Genomic DNA, 18,125 nt, shown 5'->3' with positions numbered 1-18,125 from the left:
TCACAAAAGGTTCATTCAACCTGACCTACCTACCTAATCCCATTTACCAGCGCTTGGCCCATAGCCTTGAATGTTATCATATGCCAAGTGCTCATCCAGGTACTTTTGAAAGGATGTGAGGCAACCTGCTTCCACCACATTCCCAGGCAGCGCATTGCAGACTGTCACCACCCCCTGGGTAAAAATGTTTCTTCTCACATCTCCGCCCCCCCCCCCCCCCACACAACCTAAACCTCCTGCCCCTCACCTTGAACTTATGTTCTCTTGTGACTGACCCTTCAACTAAGGGGAACAGCTGCTCCCTATCCACCCTGTCCATGCCCCTCATAATCTTGTACACCTCGATCAGGTCGCCCTTCAGTCTCCTCTGCCCCAACGAGAACAACCCAAGTCTATCCAACCTCTCTTCATAACATGAATGTTTCATCCCAGACAACATCATAGTGAATCTTCTCTGTACCCCCTCCAGCACAATCACATCCTTCCTATAATGTGGTGACCAGAATTGCACACAGTACTCCAGCTGTGGCCTCACCAAGGTTCTATACAACTTGCAACATGACCTCCCTACTTTTGTAATCTATGCCTTGATTGATAAAGGCAAGTGTCCCATATGCCTTTTTCACCACCCCACTAACCTGTCCCTCCGCCTGCAGAGATCTATGGAGACACACGCCATGGTCCCTTTGTTCCTCGTGTCATGCCATTCATTGAATGCTTCCTTGTCAAATTAGTCCTTCCAAAGTGTATCACCTCACACTTTTCAGGGCTAAATTCCATCTGCCACTTATCTGCCCACTTGACCATCCCGTCTATATCTTCCTGTAGCCCAAGACACTCAACCTCACTGTTAACCAACTGGCCAATCTTTGTGTCACCCGCAAACTTACTAATCCTACCCCCCACATAGTCACCTATGTCGTTTATATAAATGATGAAAAATGGGTGACCCAGCACAGATCCCTGTGGTATGCCACTGGACACTGGCTTCCAGTCACTTAAGCAGCCTTCTGTCATCACCCTCTGTCTCTTACAACCAAACCAATTTTGGATCCACCTTATCAAATTACCCTGCATCCCATGCGTATTTACCTTCTTTATAAGTCTCCCATGTGGGACCCTTGTCAAAGGCTTTGCTGAAATCCATATAAACTACATCAACTGCACTACCCTCATCTACACACCTGGTCACCACCTCAAAAAATTCAATCAAATTTGTTAAGCATGACCTCCCTCTGACAAAGCCATGCTGACTATCCCTGATCAAACCTTGCCTCTCCAAGTGGAGATAGATTCTCTCCTTCAGAACTTTCTCCAATAGTTTCCATGCCACTGACGTGAGACTCACTGGCCTGTAGTTCCCTGGCTTCTCTCTACAACCCTTCTTAAATAGCGGAACAACATTAGCTGTCCTCCAGTCCTCTGGCACCTCCCCCGTGGCCAGCGAGGAATTAAAAATTGGGGTCAGAGCCCCTGTGATCACCTCCCTTGCCTCTCTCAGCAATCTGGGACACAAATCATCCGGACCTGGAGATTTGTCCACTTTTAAGCCTGCCATCACCTCTAATACCTTGTCACTCCCTATATCAATTTGCTCAAGAACCTCGCAGTCTCTCTGCCTGAGTTTGATACCTTCATCCTCACTCACTTGGGTAAAGACGAATGTGAAGTATTCGTTCAACAATCTACCAATGTCCTGTGGCTCCACCCATCGATTGCCCCCATGGTCCTTGTTGGGCCCTACTCTTTCCCTGGTTATCCACTTCCCATTGATATACTTACAGAATAGAACAGAAACAGAAATACCTGGAAAAACTTAGCAGGTCTGGCAGCATCGGCGGAGAAGAGTACAGTTGACATTTCGAGTCCTTGAAGGGTCGTGAGGACTTGAAACGTCAACTGTACTCTTCTCCGCCAATGCTGCCAAACTTGCTGAGTTTTTCCAGGTATTTCTGTTTCTGCTTTTGTTTTTGATTTCCAGTATCTGTAGTTTTTTGTTTTTACTTATAGAATATCTTGGGATTTTCCCTACTTTTATTAGGCAGAGCTTTCTCATATCCCCTCTTTGCTCTTCTAATTGCTTTCTTAAGCTCCACCCTGCTCTTTCTGTACTCCACGAATGCCTCTGCCGATTTGCTCCCCTTGTACCTGTTAAAAGCCTCTCTTTTTCTTCTCATAGTATCCTGAAGATCTCTGGTCATCCATTATGATCAAGGCATTCGAGAGGGCATGAGATGATTGTTACTATTCAAATATTGTGCAAGGGTCCGGGGGAAAGGCAGGGCAATGGCACTAGGTCATAATGTCCATTTGGAGAGCAGGTGCAGACACGATGAGCCGACTGGCCCCTTCTGTGCCGTTAAGATTCTGTGATATAACCAATGCATCGGCTATCTGTGCTGCCACTTCTTTTAAAGACCCTAGGAAGCAGGCCATCTGGTCCAGAGGACTTGTCAGCCTTTAGGCCTAATAGATTTCCTAGCACCCTTTCCCTAGTGATGCTAATTATATAAAATCCATCCCTCCCTATCATATTTTGATTTTCAAGAATCTGCAGGAAAATTCCTGAAGTTCTCTACCATCAATAGAGACACAAAATACCTATTCATATCTAGAACTCTTAAAATATATTCTCATGGCTGCTGGCATTTAAGAATTTAATATTCCTGTTAGTAGTCTGGATTTATCCTGGTGGTGTGTGGAGGGTACTTTTCTTTCCAAGTATATTTAAAACTTCTACAACCTGAGAAATTTGGAGTTTTTCAGTCTGCAAGTGCTGGAACAGTGGAACTTCTTTGTGTTTCAAGAGAATTGGTTTGCAGTGCATCCCACCCTAGCTCTGCTATGAATGAAATTACAGAGTATCCAAATTTGAAATGTGCATTTTTGTTCAGATTCAAAGGCGATGTGATTTTGAGGAATTTTCTACACATAAACTTTTAGAACATGAATTAGGCAATTGTCATCCAGTTAGCAATATTCTTTCCCTGATCCCCTGTTTGTTATGTCCAGGGTTACTGGAGGAGGCAGAGCGTCTGACCAAAGAAAAGTTGGACATCCAGTGTCAGGCAGATAAGGACCGTGCTGATCTCCTTTCCCGGGCAAAGAGAATGGAAGTGGAGCTTGAGGAGGAGACAAACCGCAATATTGAACTGAAGGACAAATGGCACTTGGAGGTTACTGACATGCAACAGCAGATCCAAGCTCTTGAAAAGCAGCTTAAGAATTATCGACAGTTTATGGATGTAAGGAGAAAAGACTGCATACTGGGATAATTTTTGTTTTTGGGCTAGGTGGCCTCTTTCTGTGCTGTAAACTTTGTATGATTCTATAATGGACCAGCAAAATTTTCTTTCTTGTTCAAATATTGCCAATGTTCACTAACTCTTCTAGAACAAATGGAAAGATAGGATCTGCACATTTATTTGTTTTTCAAATCACCAAAGTACAGTATTAAAATTGAAAGAGAGAGCAAACTTGTTTTTACATAGCATCATACTGTATCCTTAGGATAGAATCGTAAAATGGTTACAGCACAAAAAGAGGCCAATCAGCCCAATGAGTCCATGTCAGCTCTCAGCAAGAGCAATTTAGCAAGTCCCTTTCCCCAAAGCCTTGCAGATTTTCTTAGCTGCTTATCCAATTCAATTTTGAAAGTCACAATTGGCTCTGCCTCCATCACCCTTTCAGGAAGTGCATTCTAAAGCATAACCACTCACTATGCAAACCAAGTTTGCCCTAATGTCGCCTTTAGTTTCTTTGCCATATACCTTAAATCTGTATCCTACTAATTCTCAGCCCTTCTGCCATTGGAACAGTTTCTTTCGATCAACATTGTCTTGACTCCTCAGTATTTTTCACACCTTTATCAAGCCTCCTTTCAACCTTTTCTGCTCGAAGGAGAACAATCCTAGCTTCTTCCAATTTATTCACATAACTAAAGCCTCTCGCCCTTGGAACCATTCTCATAATTTTTTTCTGCAGCTTCTCCAATGGATTCACATCTTTTCTAAATTGCAGTGCCCAGAATTGAACATAATACTCTAGTTGAGGCCAGACTTGTGCCTTATGAAGATTCATCATAACTTTCTTGTTTTTGCACTCTGTGCCTCTATTTATAAAGTCCAGTATCCCATTTGCCTTTTTAAATGCTTCCTTATCTGCCATGCCACTTTCAATGATTTATATACATATACTCCCAGATCTCTATGGCCCAAAACCCCCCTTCAGAATTGCACTCTTTATTTTATATTGCCTCTCCTAATTCTTCTCACCAAAATGTATCACTTCACATTTCTCTGCATTAAATTTCATCTGCCACATTTCTATCCATACCACCAGCCTATCTATATCCTCTTGAACTCTATCACAATACTCCTCACATTTAGCAATTCTTCCAAGTTTTATGTCATCTACAAATTTTGAAATTGTAAACTGTACACCCAGGCCATTAATATAAACCAAAGAAGGCAACGGCTCTAATATCGGGGGCACTACTATACTTTGCTGTATTCTGAAAAACAATAGTTTATTACTTTTCTGTTTCCTGTCACTTGGCCAATTTCTTATCCATGTGGCCATTGTCCCATTTTATTCCATGGACTTAACGTTGCTGACAAGTGTTTTATGCGACACTTTTATATGCCATATACTATGTGGTAAATAGGTGGTCCGTATATACCTTGTCAACCCCATGACCCTCATCAACCCTTTGTTACTTCATCAAAAAACTCACCAAGTTAATTGAACACCATTTGATTTCAATAAGCCCATGCTGGCTTTCCTTAATTAATCGTGCTTGTCCAAGTGACTGTTCAATTTTGTCCCAGGTTAAATGTCTAAAAGTTTTCCCACCACTTGGGTTGAATTGACTGTAATTGCTGGGATTGTCCCTTTTTAAACTAAGGTATAATGTTTGCTGTTCTCCATTTATCTTGCACCAGCCTCTTGTCTGAGAAGAAATGAAGATCATGGCCAGTACCTCTGCAATTTCCACCCACACTTCCCTCGGCATCCTCTGATGCATCTATCAATCAATTGTTTTTGAAGTGCAATTACTATAATGAAAGCAAATATAGGAGTAATTGTACACACAAGTGAACTGTCTGTTGATGTATTTTTGGTGGCATTACTTGAGGGTAGAAGATTGCCTAACAAATCTGCAGAACTTCCTCCTATTTGAATAGTGTCATGTGATGATCTACAAATATCTGAACCACGAGGAAGAGTTGATGGGGCTTTTTAGTGTATGATCCACATTATATCAACCCTGTAACAATGCAGCAGTCCCTTCGTACTGCAGTGAAGAATCAGCCTAAGCTATGTGTTCAGGTTCTGGAGTGGAACTTGAAGCTACAACTTTCTGGTTCAGCAGTGAGCATGCTCCTAAATGAATTTGCATATTTAAATTTGCCATCTTAAAAGAAGAAAAACCGATAAGCTACAGTACCCAAAACAGTGCTGTAAAAGGTTAGGGTAATTTCCAATTTCCTACAAATACATTGTTCCATGACTAACAAGTTTATGTCAGCTGACCAATGAACCTGATTAGTGGATCTGGCCCACTATATATGGTCTTTCATATTCACTCCTAACACTATGATCCTCTCCCGCTACCAACAAAAAATCATGGAAGTTGCAACCATTTAAGATATATTAGGCCAAATCTTTCCGGAAAAGTAATAGTGTGTTAACAACTCATGTTGTAATTAATGTGCAAATTGGCTCTCAAGTTTAGGGCATGCAGTGGTATGCCATGAGTTCTGAATCTCCAGATATTGCTGTTTGATTTAACCTGCTTTGCTCTGCGCAAGCAGTATCTTGCCCTTAACTTTGCCTTTATTTTTTTAAAGAACTTGCTGATTTTGCATGTTAATTGCCGATCAAACTTGTTGCAGAAAGTTAGGGGTCATAATTAACAGTAATTATCCTTTTAGTTATATAATGAATGTTAATGCAGTGTCAGTCACCCACATAGCCATGGCGTCTGCCGGCCTGAGTAAATGGAGTGAAAAGAGCCTGTTTGGACAGCAACAAATCTTTGTAAACTCAGAACATGCGTTTTTCAATTCTGGGTGATAGTTTTCCTAAATGTGCCATTTTGGAGTTTTCTTTAAAATAACATCTTCATTTTTGTAAAGAAATTAAATGTCTCTGGGGCAGATGGTGGCATAGTGGTAAAGTCACTGGACTAGTGATCCAGAGAACTAAACCAATGCCCTGGGGACATGGGTTCAAATTCCACCATGGCAGCTGGTGGAACTTAAATTCAATTAATAAATCTGAGATAGAAGGCTAGTTTCGGTGATGGTAACAATGATATGATCATCGACTGTTGTAAAAATTAATCTGGTTCACCAACGTCCTTCAGGGAAGGAAATCTGCAATCTTTATCCAATCTGGCTGACATGTGACTCCAAACCCACAGCAATGTGGTTGACTCTTAACTGCCTTCAAGGGTAATTAGAGATGGGCAACAAATGCTGGTTTTGTAAGTGATGCTGATATCCCATGAAAAATTTTTTTAAAACCTTGAGAGGTCTATAGGGTGGAGAGAGAAAACTATTCTTTCTGGTGACCGGATCCATAACCAGAAGTTATAGCTTTAAAATTGTAGAGGTTTACAACAGAGAGGAAACCATTTAGCCCATGTCCATGCTAGCTGAAAAAAGCATTTGATCTGTAGCCTTGCTGATTTTGGCACTTCCAAGTGCATATCCAAGTATTTTATAAATGCAAAGAGGATTTGTGCCTCTACCACCCTCTCAGCCAGTGGGCTTCAAACTCTTGAAAAACATGCTGCTCAACTCTCGTGTAATCCTTTTACCAATCAGTTGTATCTATGCCCTTGGTTACTGACCACTTTGCTAAGGGAAATAGATTTTTCCTATCCATTCCTCATAATTTTATACATCCCAATTAAATTCCCCTCTGTCTCTGTTCCAAAGAAAAGAACCGTCATCTATGCAATCTTTCCTTACAGCTAAATTTCTACAGCCCTGGCCAAATCTTTATAAATCTCCTCTGTACCCTCTCTGGTACAATCACACCCTTTCTTTAATATAGTGATGAGAACTCTGCTCAGTACTCTAACTGTGGCCTACCTTGTGTTCAGCATAACTCCACCGTAAGTTCTCTGCTCTTATGCCTTGGCTAATGGTAGGAAATATTCTGTACATCACTTTAACCACCTTATCTTCTTGTTCTGCTACCTTCAGGAATCTGTGGACATGCAGTTAAGGTCCCTCCTTTCCTCTACACTTCTCAGTATAATTTGTTATGTGTTCCATTGCCTTGTTTGCCCTTCCCAAATGCATTACTTCCACTTTGCTGGATCAGATTCCATTTGCCACTTTTCTGCCCTCTTGACCAGTCTGTTAACATTTTTCTACTGTCTACCACTTTTTTGTACTTTCTGCAAACTTCCTAATTTTATGCTCCTTATCCAAAGCATGTTGATGCTTCTGTGTCTTACCAGACTTTTCGCCCCCATGTAGAGTATTTTTTGGTTTTAAAAATCAGCAGAGCATCTAGAAAAACCTTCTGGAATTGTTGAACATTGAACATACCATTTTTTTTAGAACAAGCTGTTCTGGAACAATCATTCATGGCCAAAAGCTTTAACTTTCACTTGGTAGAAACATTGGTAATTAACAGAATTAGAAGAAAGCCAAAACAAAAATAAAAATACCTGGAAAAACTCAGCAGGTCTGACAGCATCTGCGGAGAGGAACACAGTTAATGTTTCAAGTTAGTATGACTCTTCAGCATAACTAAGGAAAAATAGAAGAGAGGTGAAATATATGCTGGTTTAAGGGGATGTGGGACAAGTAGAGCTGGAGAGAGGGCCAGTGATAGGTGGAGATTGCTCAAAGATGTCATAGACAAAAGGACAAAGAGGTGTTGACGGTGGTGATATTAGCTAAGAAATGTGCTAATAGGTGATATTAAGGGTAGAAAGCAGGAGGAGCAAGGTACAGATAGCCCTATTGGGGGTGGGATGGGGGGGAAGGGATCGAAATAGGCTAAAAGGTAGAGATAAAACAATGGGTGGAAATACATTTAAAAATAATGGAAATAGGTGGGAAAAGAAAAATATATATAAATTATTAGAAAAGGGGGGATCGGAAAGGGGGTGGGGATGGAGGAGAGATTTCATGATCTAAAGTTGTTGAACTCAATATTCAGTCCAGAAGGCTGTAAAGTGCCTAGTCGGAAGATGAGGTGCTGTTCCTCCAGTGTATGTTGAGCTTCACTGGATCATTGCAGCAGGCCAAGGACAGACATGTGGGCATGAGAGCAGGGTAGAGTGTTGAAATGGCAAGCGACAGGGAGGTCTGGGTCATTCTTGATAGAACGAAGGTGTTCCGCAAAGCAGTCACCCAGACTACGTTTGGTCTCTCCAATGTAGAGGAAACTGCATTGGGAGCAGCGAATGCAGTAGGCTGAATTGGGGGAAGTGCAAGTGAAATGCTGCTTCACTTGAAAGGAGTGTTTGGGCCCTTGGACGGTGAGGAGAGGGGAAGTAAAGGGGCAGGTGTTGCACCTGCTGCGGTTGCATGGGAAGGTGCCGTGGGAGGGGGTTGAGGTGTAGGGGGTGATGGAGGAATGGACCAGGGTGTCCCGGAGGGAACAATCCCTGCAGAATGCCGTCGGAGGGGGTGACGGGAAGATAGGTTTGTTGGTGGCATCATGCTGGAGTTGGCGGAAATGGTGGAGGACGATCCTTTGAATGCGGAGAAAGCATTAGAATTAGAAGAAAGCCACCCTGTTGACACACCTTCTGCCTTTGCATCGATCATTGCCACCTCATCTCCACCCTCACTTTCATTATACAATATTGAAAGGAGGGCATGAGACCCAAACCATGGCAACATACCAAAATTGATGCTGTGTCACTGAAGTGCCATTGCTTCCTCAGCTTTTCACATATTTGGAACCTGAGCTTAACTTGTGTTATGTCAAGTATGCTTTTGTATTTGAATAAATAATATCCCAACATGCTGGGTAAACATAAGAAATAGGAATAGTAGTAGACCATTTGGCCTCTTGAGCCTGCTCCGCCATTTAGTAAGATCATGGCTGATCTGCTTGTGTTTCAAATTCTACATTCCTATCTACCCCTGATAACCTCAGATTCTTGATTGGCAATCTATCTCTGCCTTAAAAATATTCAGGGACCCTGCCCCCACAGCCTTCAGAGGCAGAGTTCTGAAGTCGCACAACCCTCAGAAAAAATTTCTCCTCATCTCTTTCCTAAACGGGTGATCTCAAATTTTAAAACAGTGCTCCCTAGTTCTGGACCCACCCACAAGAGGAAACATCCTTTCCACATCCACCTTGTCAAGACTGTTCAGGATCTTGCATATTTCAGTCAAATCACCCCTTTCACTCTTCTAAGCTCCAGCGAAAACGAGCCCAGTCTGTCCAATGTTTCCTCATAAGGCAACCCCCTCATTCCAGATATCAATCTAGTAAACCTCCCCTGAACCGCCTCCAATGCATTTACATCCTTCCTTAAATAAGGAGACCAAAACTGCACAGAGTATTCGAGATGCGGTCTCACCAATGTCCTGTATAACTGAAAAATAACATCCATACTTTTATGTTCAATTCCTCTCATTCCATTAGCCTTCTTAATTATTTGCTGCACCTGTATTCTGACTTTCTGTGACCCATGTACTAGAACACCTAGGTCCCTCTGCACTTCAGAATTATGTCCTCCATTTAAGTAATACTCTGCTTTTTATTCTTCCTGCCAAAGTGAAAAACTTCACATTTTCCCACATTTGCCAGATCTTTGCCCAGTTGATCAACCTATCTATATCCACAACCTCCTTCTGCCTTCACAACATACCTTCCTACCTATCTTTGTGTCAACTGCAAATTTAGCTAACATGCCATCGCTCCCCTCATTGATGTAAATTGTAAAAAAAATTGAGGCCCCAGCACATATCCCTGTGGGACTCCACTTTTCACATCCTGCCAATCTGAAAAAGACCCATTTATGCATACTTTCTGTTTTCTGCCGGCCAGCCAATCTTCTATCCATGAGCTTTTATTTTCTGAAATAACATTTGATGTGGCACCTTATCAACTGCCTACTGGAATTCCAAGTACTGTATATTTACAGGCTTTCTTTATCCCACAACGCACGTTATTCCATCAAAAAACCCTAATAAATTGGTTAAACATGATTTTCCTTTCACAAAACCATGCTGACTCTACCTAATTACCTTGAGCTTTTCTAAGTGCCCAGCTATAACCTCCTTAATGATCGATTCTAACAACTTCCCACGACAGATGTCAAGCTAACTTGTCTATAGTTTTCTGCCTCCCTCCCTTCTTGAATGGAGGGGTTATATTTGCTACTTTCCAGTCTGATGGAACCTTTCCAGAATCTAGTAAATTTTAGAAAGTTAACACCAGCGCATCTACTACCTCATTAGACACCTCTTTTAAGATCCTAGGATGTAGTCCATCTTGACCTGGAGACTGTCAGCCTGCAGGTCTAGGTCCATCAATTTGCTCAGTACTGTTTCCCTAGTGATTGCAATTTCACCAAGTTCCTCTCTCCCTTTCACCTCCTGATTTACAGCTATTGCTGGAATGTTTTTTGTATCCTCTATAGTGAACACAGAAGTAAAATATTTGTTCATTTCTTCCGCCATTTCCTTATTATCTACTGTTAACTCCCTACTGTCACACTCTAGAGGACCACTTTACATTTTTTTCCTTTTTAAATACCTGTAGAATCTCTTGCTATCTGTTTTTACATTTCTAGCTAGCTTCCTCACATACTTCTAATTTGTTTCTCCCGATAAACCTTTTAGTCATCCTCTGCATTTCTTATTATTCTGACCAATCATCTGTCCTGCCACTCATCTTTGCACAGTTAAATGCTTTTTCCTTAAGTTTGATGCTTTCCTTTACTTTAGGAGTAGACTTATTCTGAATATTCTGAAATATCCCCTTAAATGTCTGCCACTGCTTTTCTATTGATCTATTCCCCAGCCTAGTATCCCAGTTCACTTCAGCTAGCTCACCTTTCATGCCCATTTAGTTGCCCTTATTTAAGTTTAAAATACTGGTCCTAGACCCATTCTACTCTGTTTCAAACTGGATGTAAAATTCAATTACATTGTGGTTGCTACTACTCTGCCTTTACTTTGAGTCTATTAATTAATCCTGTCACATTACACAATACCAAGTCTAATATGACCTGCTGTCTGGTTCCAGAACATGCTGCTCCAAGAAATTACCTCAAACATTCTAAGAACTCCTCATCCAGGCAACTACTGCCGATCTGATTTTTCCAGTTTATATATAGATTAAAATCACCCATGATTATTGCCATCCCTTTATCACGCAACATTTCCGCTTGAATACTTTGTCCTACGCTGTGACTACTGTTAGGGGGCCTGTAGACCACCCCCACCAGTGACTTCTTTCCCCTACTGTTCCTCATCTCCACCCAAATTGATTCTACATTCTGATCTCCTGAACTAAGGTCATCTCTAACTATTGCACCAATGCCCTTTTTCTTCTCGAATGTCATGTACCCCATAATAGTCAGGACCCAATCCTTGTCACCCTGCAACCACGACTCCATAATTGCAATCAGATCATTTTTATTTACTTCAATGTGGGCCATGAATACATTTACTTTGTTATGAATGCTATGCACATTCAGATACAGAGCCTTCAGTTTTGTCTTATTGCAACATTTAGTCTTGACTGGTGCATTCTTAGGTTTCTTCTCTCTGTCCCTTCCTGCCATTCTCTGACCCTCATTTCTCATTTTACTATTTTGTTCCTCCTGTCTTGACTGTACCCCTTGAATTGCTATCTCTACCCAAGCTTGATCCCTCACCCCTCTTGTTTAGTTTAAAGCCCTTTCTACTTCCCTATTTATGCAATTTGCAAGAACACTGGTTCCAGCACAGTTCAGGTTTAAACCGCCCCAACAATACAGCCCCCACTTCTCCCAGGACTGATGCCAGTGCCCCACAAACCACAACCCACTTCTCCCACACCAGTCTTTGAGCCACATTTTTGTCTCTCTAATCTTATTTGCCCAATGCCAATTTACACCTGGCTCAGGTAGTAATCCAGAGATTATACGAACTTGCAAACCTTCTTTCCTTGTCCTGTCTGTGTCATTGGTACCTACAAGGACCATGACAACTGGATCCTCCCCTCCAATTGCTAGTTCCTCTCTGCCCCTGAGCAAATATCCCGAACCCTGGCACTGGGCAGGCAACATAACCATCTGGACTCTCACTCTTTGCTGCAGATAACAGTGTCAATCCCCCTCACTATAGTATCCCCTACTACCACTGCATTCACTTTTGCTCCCCCCACTTGAACAGCTTCCTGTACCATTGCAGACCTCACTTTCATCCACACAGGTTGTGAGCACCTCAAACCTGTTTGACAGTTGCAACATTTAAGGCTCCTCCACTACTGTCTTCTCGGTCCCTTTACCTGCCTCACTCACAGTCGCACCCTTCTGTCCCTCACTGCTGACCAAAACACACGACCATATTCTAAGAGACCGCCTTCTGGAACAAAGTGTCTAGGTATTTCTGTCCCTCCATTATGTTGCACAGTGTCTGCAGTTCAGCTTTCAGATCCATAATCCTGATCCAGAATTCCTCTAGCTGCTTAATCTTCCTGCATCAATGTTTATCATGGATCGCCTTGGAGTCCCAAAGCTCTCACACATCCCACAGCCGCAGCTGCCATTCTAACTTATGTTATTTAGTTAATTTACTTGAGTTAATTCCTATGTTTGCTACAATTTACTGTGCTTATTGAATGCTAGTACCACTGACCACTAAAAGTTATATGCTTTTAAACTATACAGGTTTCTGTTTTAGATGTTTGCTTTAATTATTTTAATTGCTTTTTATTTTAAAGTTTTCAAGTTTTTTTATATTAAAGTTCTAGCTCTTTTTATTCAACAAATTTTGTTTTATTATGTTAAAGTTTTAGTTCTTTTTATTTATCAATCTATCTTTACTCGCATGTCCTGAACTGGTTTCTCTCACACTGTCCCTTAGACTGAGCACTTACCGGCTAATCAACTTACTAGCTTCCTGTGATGTCACAGTTGCTATTTTTCTCTTTTTGCCCACTGCTGCCTCACGGCAGCTGAAATGATGAAACAGTGCACTCCTCAGTTCCCGACTGTCTCCCTCAGGTCTGCTCAGACTCCCAGCATGATAGCCATTTTTCCCTATGCTTTTTCCTCTTAATGAATAAGAAGAAAATTCAAGAGGTGGAATAAAAAGGCAATAGAGTTGAGAATGAAATCATAATGTAAAAGAAGAACAATGTATAAATTTAGAAATGGAACACCTGATGTGTTTATGTCCTTTTCGCTTAGGAACAAGCAGCTGAACGTGAACATGAGCGAGATGAGTTCCAGCAAGAGATTGAAAATCTGGAAACGCAGTTGAAACAAGGATTAAAATCACAAGGAGGTGGTGATTATACAGTATCCAAGGTATGTCTGACTTTTCATTTCGCTTAATGTTTTCATATTATTCTCCTTCAAATATGCAATTTAAACTTAAAAATATTTCTAATAAGTGTTTTTCTTTTTCCCCAAACCATGGATGTTTTAGAACGATTATTTGAGTTTCCAGGTATGAAAATATGTTGTCTATATTCTGATCAATGAATAATAAGCTGGTATTATGCTACGTAACCCCTAACAGTTTCCTCTTCGCATCTCTCTCTTGCCTCATCTGAGAATACAAATGTTTCTCCTGAAAGGAAGTTCATCATTAATTCCTTCAGAGTTCAACCATTCTTAATATTAATACTAATATGTTGGCCACCAAATCATGTTGATTTTCAATTCTGTTTGGAAAGGCAGTGGAGAGAGAAAGTGTTCCAATTATGGCCATCAATAATAATTTACCTGAACATGAGCAGAACTGAAACCTTAAGTAGATCTGGTTAAATGCTGATTCACTGCAATGTTTCGCACAGATGCCTACTGTATTCAAATTCAAACTTAGATTATTTGTACTCAGCTGTTCTTTCTACTCTGCAAACAAGGTTGTGTATATTCTACAATGCATGATGATGGACAGTGGAAGCATCCTTACAATGATAAGGATGTGAGCACCTCAAACCTGTTTGACAGTTGCAAAGTTTAAGGCTCCTCCACTACCGTCTGCTCGGTCCCTTTACCTGCCTCACTCACAGTCACACTCTTCTGTCCCTCACTGCTGATCAATACACACGACCATATTCTAAGAGACCGTCTTCTAGAACAAAATGTTCAGGTATTTCTTTCCCTCCATTATGTTGCACAGTGCCTGCAGTTCGGCTTGCAGATCCGTAATCCTGATCCAGAATTCCTCTAGCTGCTTAAACTTCCTGCATCCATGTTTATCATGGATCGCCTTAGAGTCCCAAAGCTCTCACATCTCACAGCTGCAGCATAACACCTGTCCTGCCATTCTGTTCCATAATTGTTACTAGCAGCAGACTAAAAGCTGAATTTGGCTAAGAACTTTCTTCCCTAAGTTGCAAAATCATTCCTCTAACAAAATTTCAATATGTAGACAGTTGTTGATCCTGAACAGAATGAGTCTTCGATTCCATTAGTGGATATTCCTCCACTGGTGCCTTACCCTTGTGTATTATAGATAAATTGTGGCAACAGTGCACCACTGATCTTTACCAGAGTGACAGTTTTTGTCCAAAAGATCAGCTCATGCAAATACTTTTTGTGAGGCCTTCAGAAATGTACCATTTGGTCAGCGCAAGGGAAGATTTTGTTTTTACTGGTGCAGCTGTCAGCATTTTTCTGGTCAAGTCACCAAAGCCATTCTTTTTGCTGAATTACAAGCTGCTTTCTTAATCTTCTCTGGATAAGTTCTTTATCTGGATACACTCGATCAAATGCTGCCCTGATGTTAAGGGCAGTTACTCTCACCTCACCTGAAATTCAGCTGTTTTGTCCACGTTTGAACCAAGGCTATAATGAGATGAGGATCTGAGTGATGCTGATGGAACCCAAACTGAGTGTCAGTGAGCAGGCTATTTTTAAGGAAGTGCCATCGATAGCACTGTTGATGACCCCTTCCATAATTTTACTGAAAATTGAGTGTAGACTGATGAAGCGGTAATTGACCGGGGTAGATTTATCTTGCTTTTTGCAGACGAGGGTACAATGAGAAAGAAAAGAGAGGCTTTTAGCAGATACAAGGGGAGCAAATCAGCGAAAGCATTAGTGGAGTACAGAAAGTGCAGGGTGGAGCTTAAGAAAACAGTTAGGAGAGCAAGGAGAGGATATGAGAAATCTGTGGCTGGTAAAAGAAAATCCCAAGATATATCAATGGGAAGAGGATAACCAGGGAAAGAGTAGGCCCAATCTGTGGGTGGAGCCAGAGGTCATAGGTAGTGTTGAACAAATACTTCTCATCCGTCTTCACCCAAGTAAATGAGGATGAAGGTATGGAACTTGGAGAGATAGACAGCGAGGTTCTTGAGCAAATTGATATTGGGAGTGACAAGGTATTGGAGGTGTTGGCTGGCTCAAAAGTGGACAAATCTCCAGTTCCAGATGATTTGTATCCCAGACTGCTGAGAGAGGCAAGGGAGGAGATTGCAGGGGCTCTGACCCCAATTTTTAATTCCTCTCTGGCCACGGGGAGAACAGCTAATGTTGTTCCGCTATTAAAGAAGGGTTGTAGAGAGAAGCCAGGGAACTACAGGCCAGTGAGTCTCACATCAGTGGTTTGGAAATTATTGGAGAAAATTCTGAAGGAAAGAATCTATCTCCACCTGGAGAGGCAAGGTTTGATCAGGGATAGTCAGCATGGCTTTGTCAGACGGAGGTCATGCTTAACAAATTTGATTGAATATTTTGAGGTGGTGACCAGGTGTGTAGATGAGGGTAGTGCAGTTGATGTAGTTTATATGGATTTCAGCAAAGCCTTTGACAAGGTCCCACATGGGAGACTTATAAAGAAGGCAAATGCACATGGGATACAGGGTAACTTGATAAGGTGGATTCAAAATTGGCTTAGTTGTGGGAGACAGAGGGTGATGACAGAAGGCTGCTTTAGTGACTGGAAGCCAGTGTCCAGTGGCATACCACAGGGAACTGTGCTGTGTCCCCTATTATTTGTCATTTATATAAATGACATAGATGGCTATGTGGGGGGTAGGATTAGTAAGTTTGCGGATGACACAAAGATTGGCCGGTGGTTAACAGTGAGGTTGAATGTCTTGGGCTGCAGGAAGATATAGATGGGATGGTCAAATGAGCAGATAAGTGGCAGATGGAATTTAACCCTGAAAAGTGTGAGGTGATACACTTTGGAAGGAGTAATTTGACAAGGAAGTATTCAATGAATGGCATGACACTAGGAAGTTCTGAGGAACAAAGGGACCTTGACGTGTGTATCCTTAGATCTCTTGAAGGTGGAGGGGCATGTTAGTGGGCTGGTGAAAAAGGCATATGGGATACTTGCCTTTATCAATCAAGGCATAGATTACAAAAGTAGGGAGATCATATGGGAGTTGTGTAGAACCTTGGTGAGGCCACAGCTGGAGTACTGTGTGCAGTTCAGGTCATCACATTATAGGAAGGATGTGATTGCACTGGACTGGATGCAGAGGAGATTCACCAGGATGTTGTCTGGGATGAAACATTCAAGTTAAGAAAAGAAGTTGGAGAGACTTGGGTTGGAGCAGAGCAGACTGAGGGACGACTTGATCGAGGTGTACAAGCTTATGAGGGGCATGGACAAGGTGGATAGGGAGCAGCTGTTCCCCTTAACTGAAGGGTCAGTCACGAGGGGACGTAAGTTCAAGGTGAGGGACAGGCAGTTTAGGGGGGATGTGAGGAAAACCTTTTTTACCCAGTGAGTGGTGATGGTTTGGAATGCACTGCCTGGGAGGGTGTTGGAGGCAGGTTGCCTCATATCCCTTAAAAAGTACCTGGATGAGCACTTGGCACATCATGACATTCAAGGCTATGTGCCAAGTGCTGGTAAATGGGATTAGGTAGGTAGGTCAGGTGTTTCTCACATGTCGGTGCAGACTTGATGGGCCCAAGGACCTCTTCTGCACTGAGATTCTGTGATTCTGAGACATACCTGGGCCATTTTCCATGTTGCTGGGTAGGTGCTAGTGTTGTAGCCAAGGAACAGCTTGGCGAGGGGTGCAGCACGTTCTGGAGCATGTCTTCAGTACTATTGCTGAAATATCGTCAGGCACTATCACATCTTGATATCACATGGAGTGAATCGAATTGGCAGACAACTGGCGTCTGTGATGTTGGAGACCTCCGGAGGAGGCTGAGATGCATTATCCACTCGGCAGTTCTGGCTGAAGATTGTTGTGAATGCTTTTGCATTGATATGCTGGCCTCCCCCATCAATGAGGATAAGGATATTTTTGGAGCCGTCTCCTCCAGTGAGTTGTTTAATTGTCCACCACCGTTCATGACTGGATGTGACAGGACCGCAGAGTTGAGATCTGACCCGTCGGTTGTGGGATCGCTTTACTCTGCCTATTGCATGCTGCTTACACTGTTTGGTCAGTTTGGCACCTTATTTTTAGGTATGCCTGGTGCTGCTCCTGGTCTGTCCTCCTGCACACTTCATTGAAACAGGGTTAATTCCCTGACTTGTAGTATGATAGAATGGGGGATATGCTGGGCCATGAGGTTACAGATTGTGTTTGAGTACAATTCTGCTGCTGCTGATGGCTCACAGTACCTCATAGATACCCAGTCTTGAGATGCTAGATGTGTTCGAAATCTATTCCATTTGGCAACAACACGATGGAGGCAATGCAAAAGACCGGATTTTGTCTTGACAAGGACTCTGAGGTGGCCACTCCTACCGATTCTGTCATGGACAGATGCATCTGCAGCAGGCAGGTTGGTGAGGATGAGGTCAAGTATGTTTTTTCTCTCTTCTTGGCTCCCTCACTACCTGCCGCAGACCCAGTCCAGCAGATATGTCCTTCAGGGCTCCGTCTATAGTGTTGCTTCTGTGCCACTCTTGGTACACTCTGTGCCCTTGCTACCCTCAGTGCTCCCTCCAAGTGGTGTTCAACGTGGAGGAGTACTGATTCAGTCAGCTGAGAGA

The 18,125-nt window shown here is 42.3% G+C and overlaps 1 protein-coding gene across 8 annotated transcripts in view; it reads left to right on the top strand.

Moving 5' to 3' along the window:
• Positions 1 to 18,125, top strand: part of pcnt (pericentrin) — a 316,492-nt gene that overhangs the window by 180,414 nt on the left and 117,953 nt on the right. For 7 of the 8 annotated variants that reach the window (XM_041200682.1, XM_041200684.1, XM_041200683.1 and 4 more), the window contains 3 exons: positions 3,013 to 3,245; positions 13,391 to 13,510; positions 13,632 to 13,652. In XM_041200682.1, coding sequence (XP_041056616.1) covers positions 3,013 to 3,245; positions 13,391 to 13,510; positions 13,632 to 13,652 — 374 coding nt within the window. The remainder of the gene's footprint in view (positions 1 to 3,012; positions 3,246 to 13,390; positions 13,511 to 13,631; positions 13,653 to 18,125) is intronic. The other variant, XM_041200680.1, reaches the window with a different exon arrangement.

The sequence above is a fragment of the Carcharodon carcharias genome, chromosome 12, assembly GCF_017639515.1.
Source record: "Carcharodon carcharias isolate sCarCar2 chromosome 12, sCarCar2.pri, whole genome shotgun sequence".
Lineage (NCBI taxonomy): Eukaryota > Metazoa > Chordata > Chondrichthyes > Lamniformes > Lamnidae > Carcharodon > Carcharodon carcharias.
The sequence above is the reverse complement of the archived record's forward strand: the minus strand, read 5'-3'. Positions and strand labels throughout refer to the sequence as shown.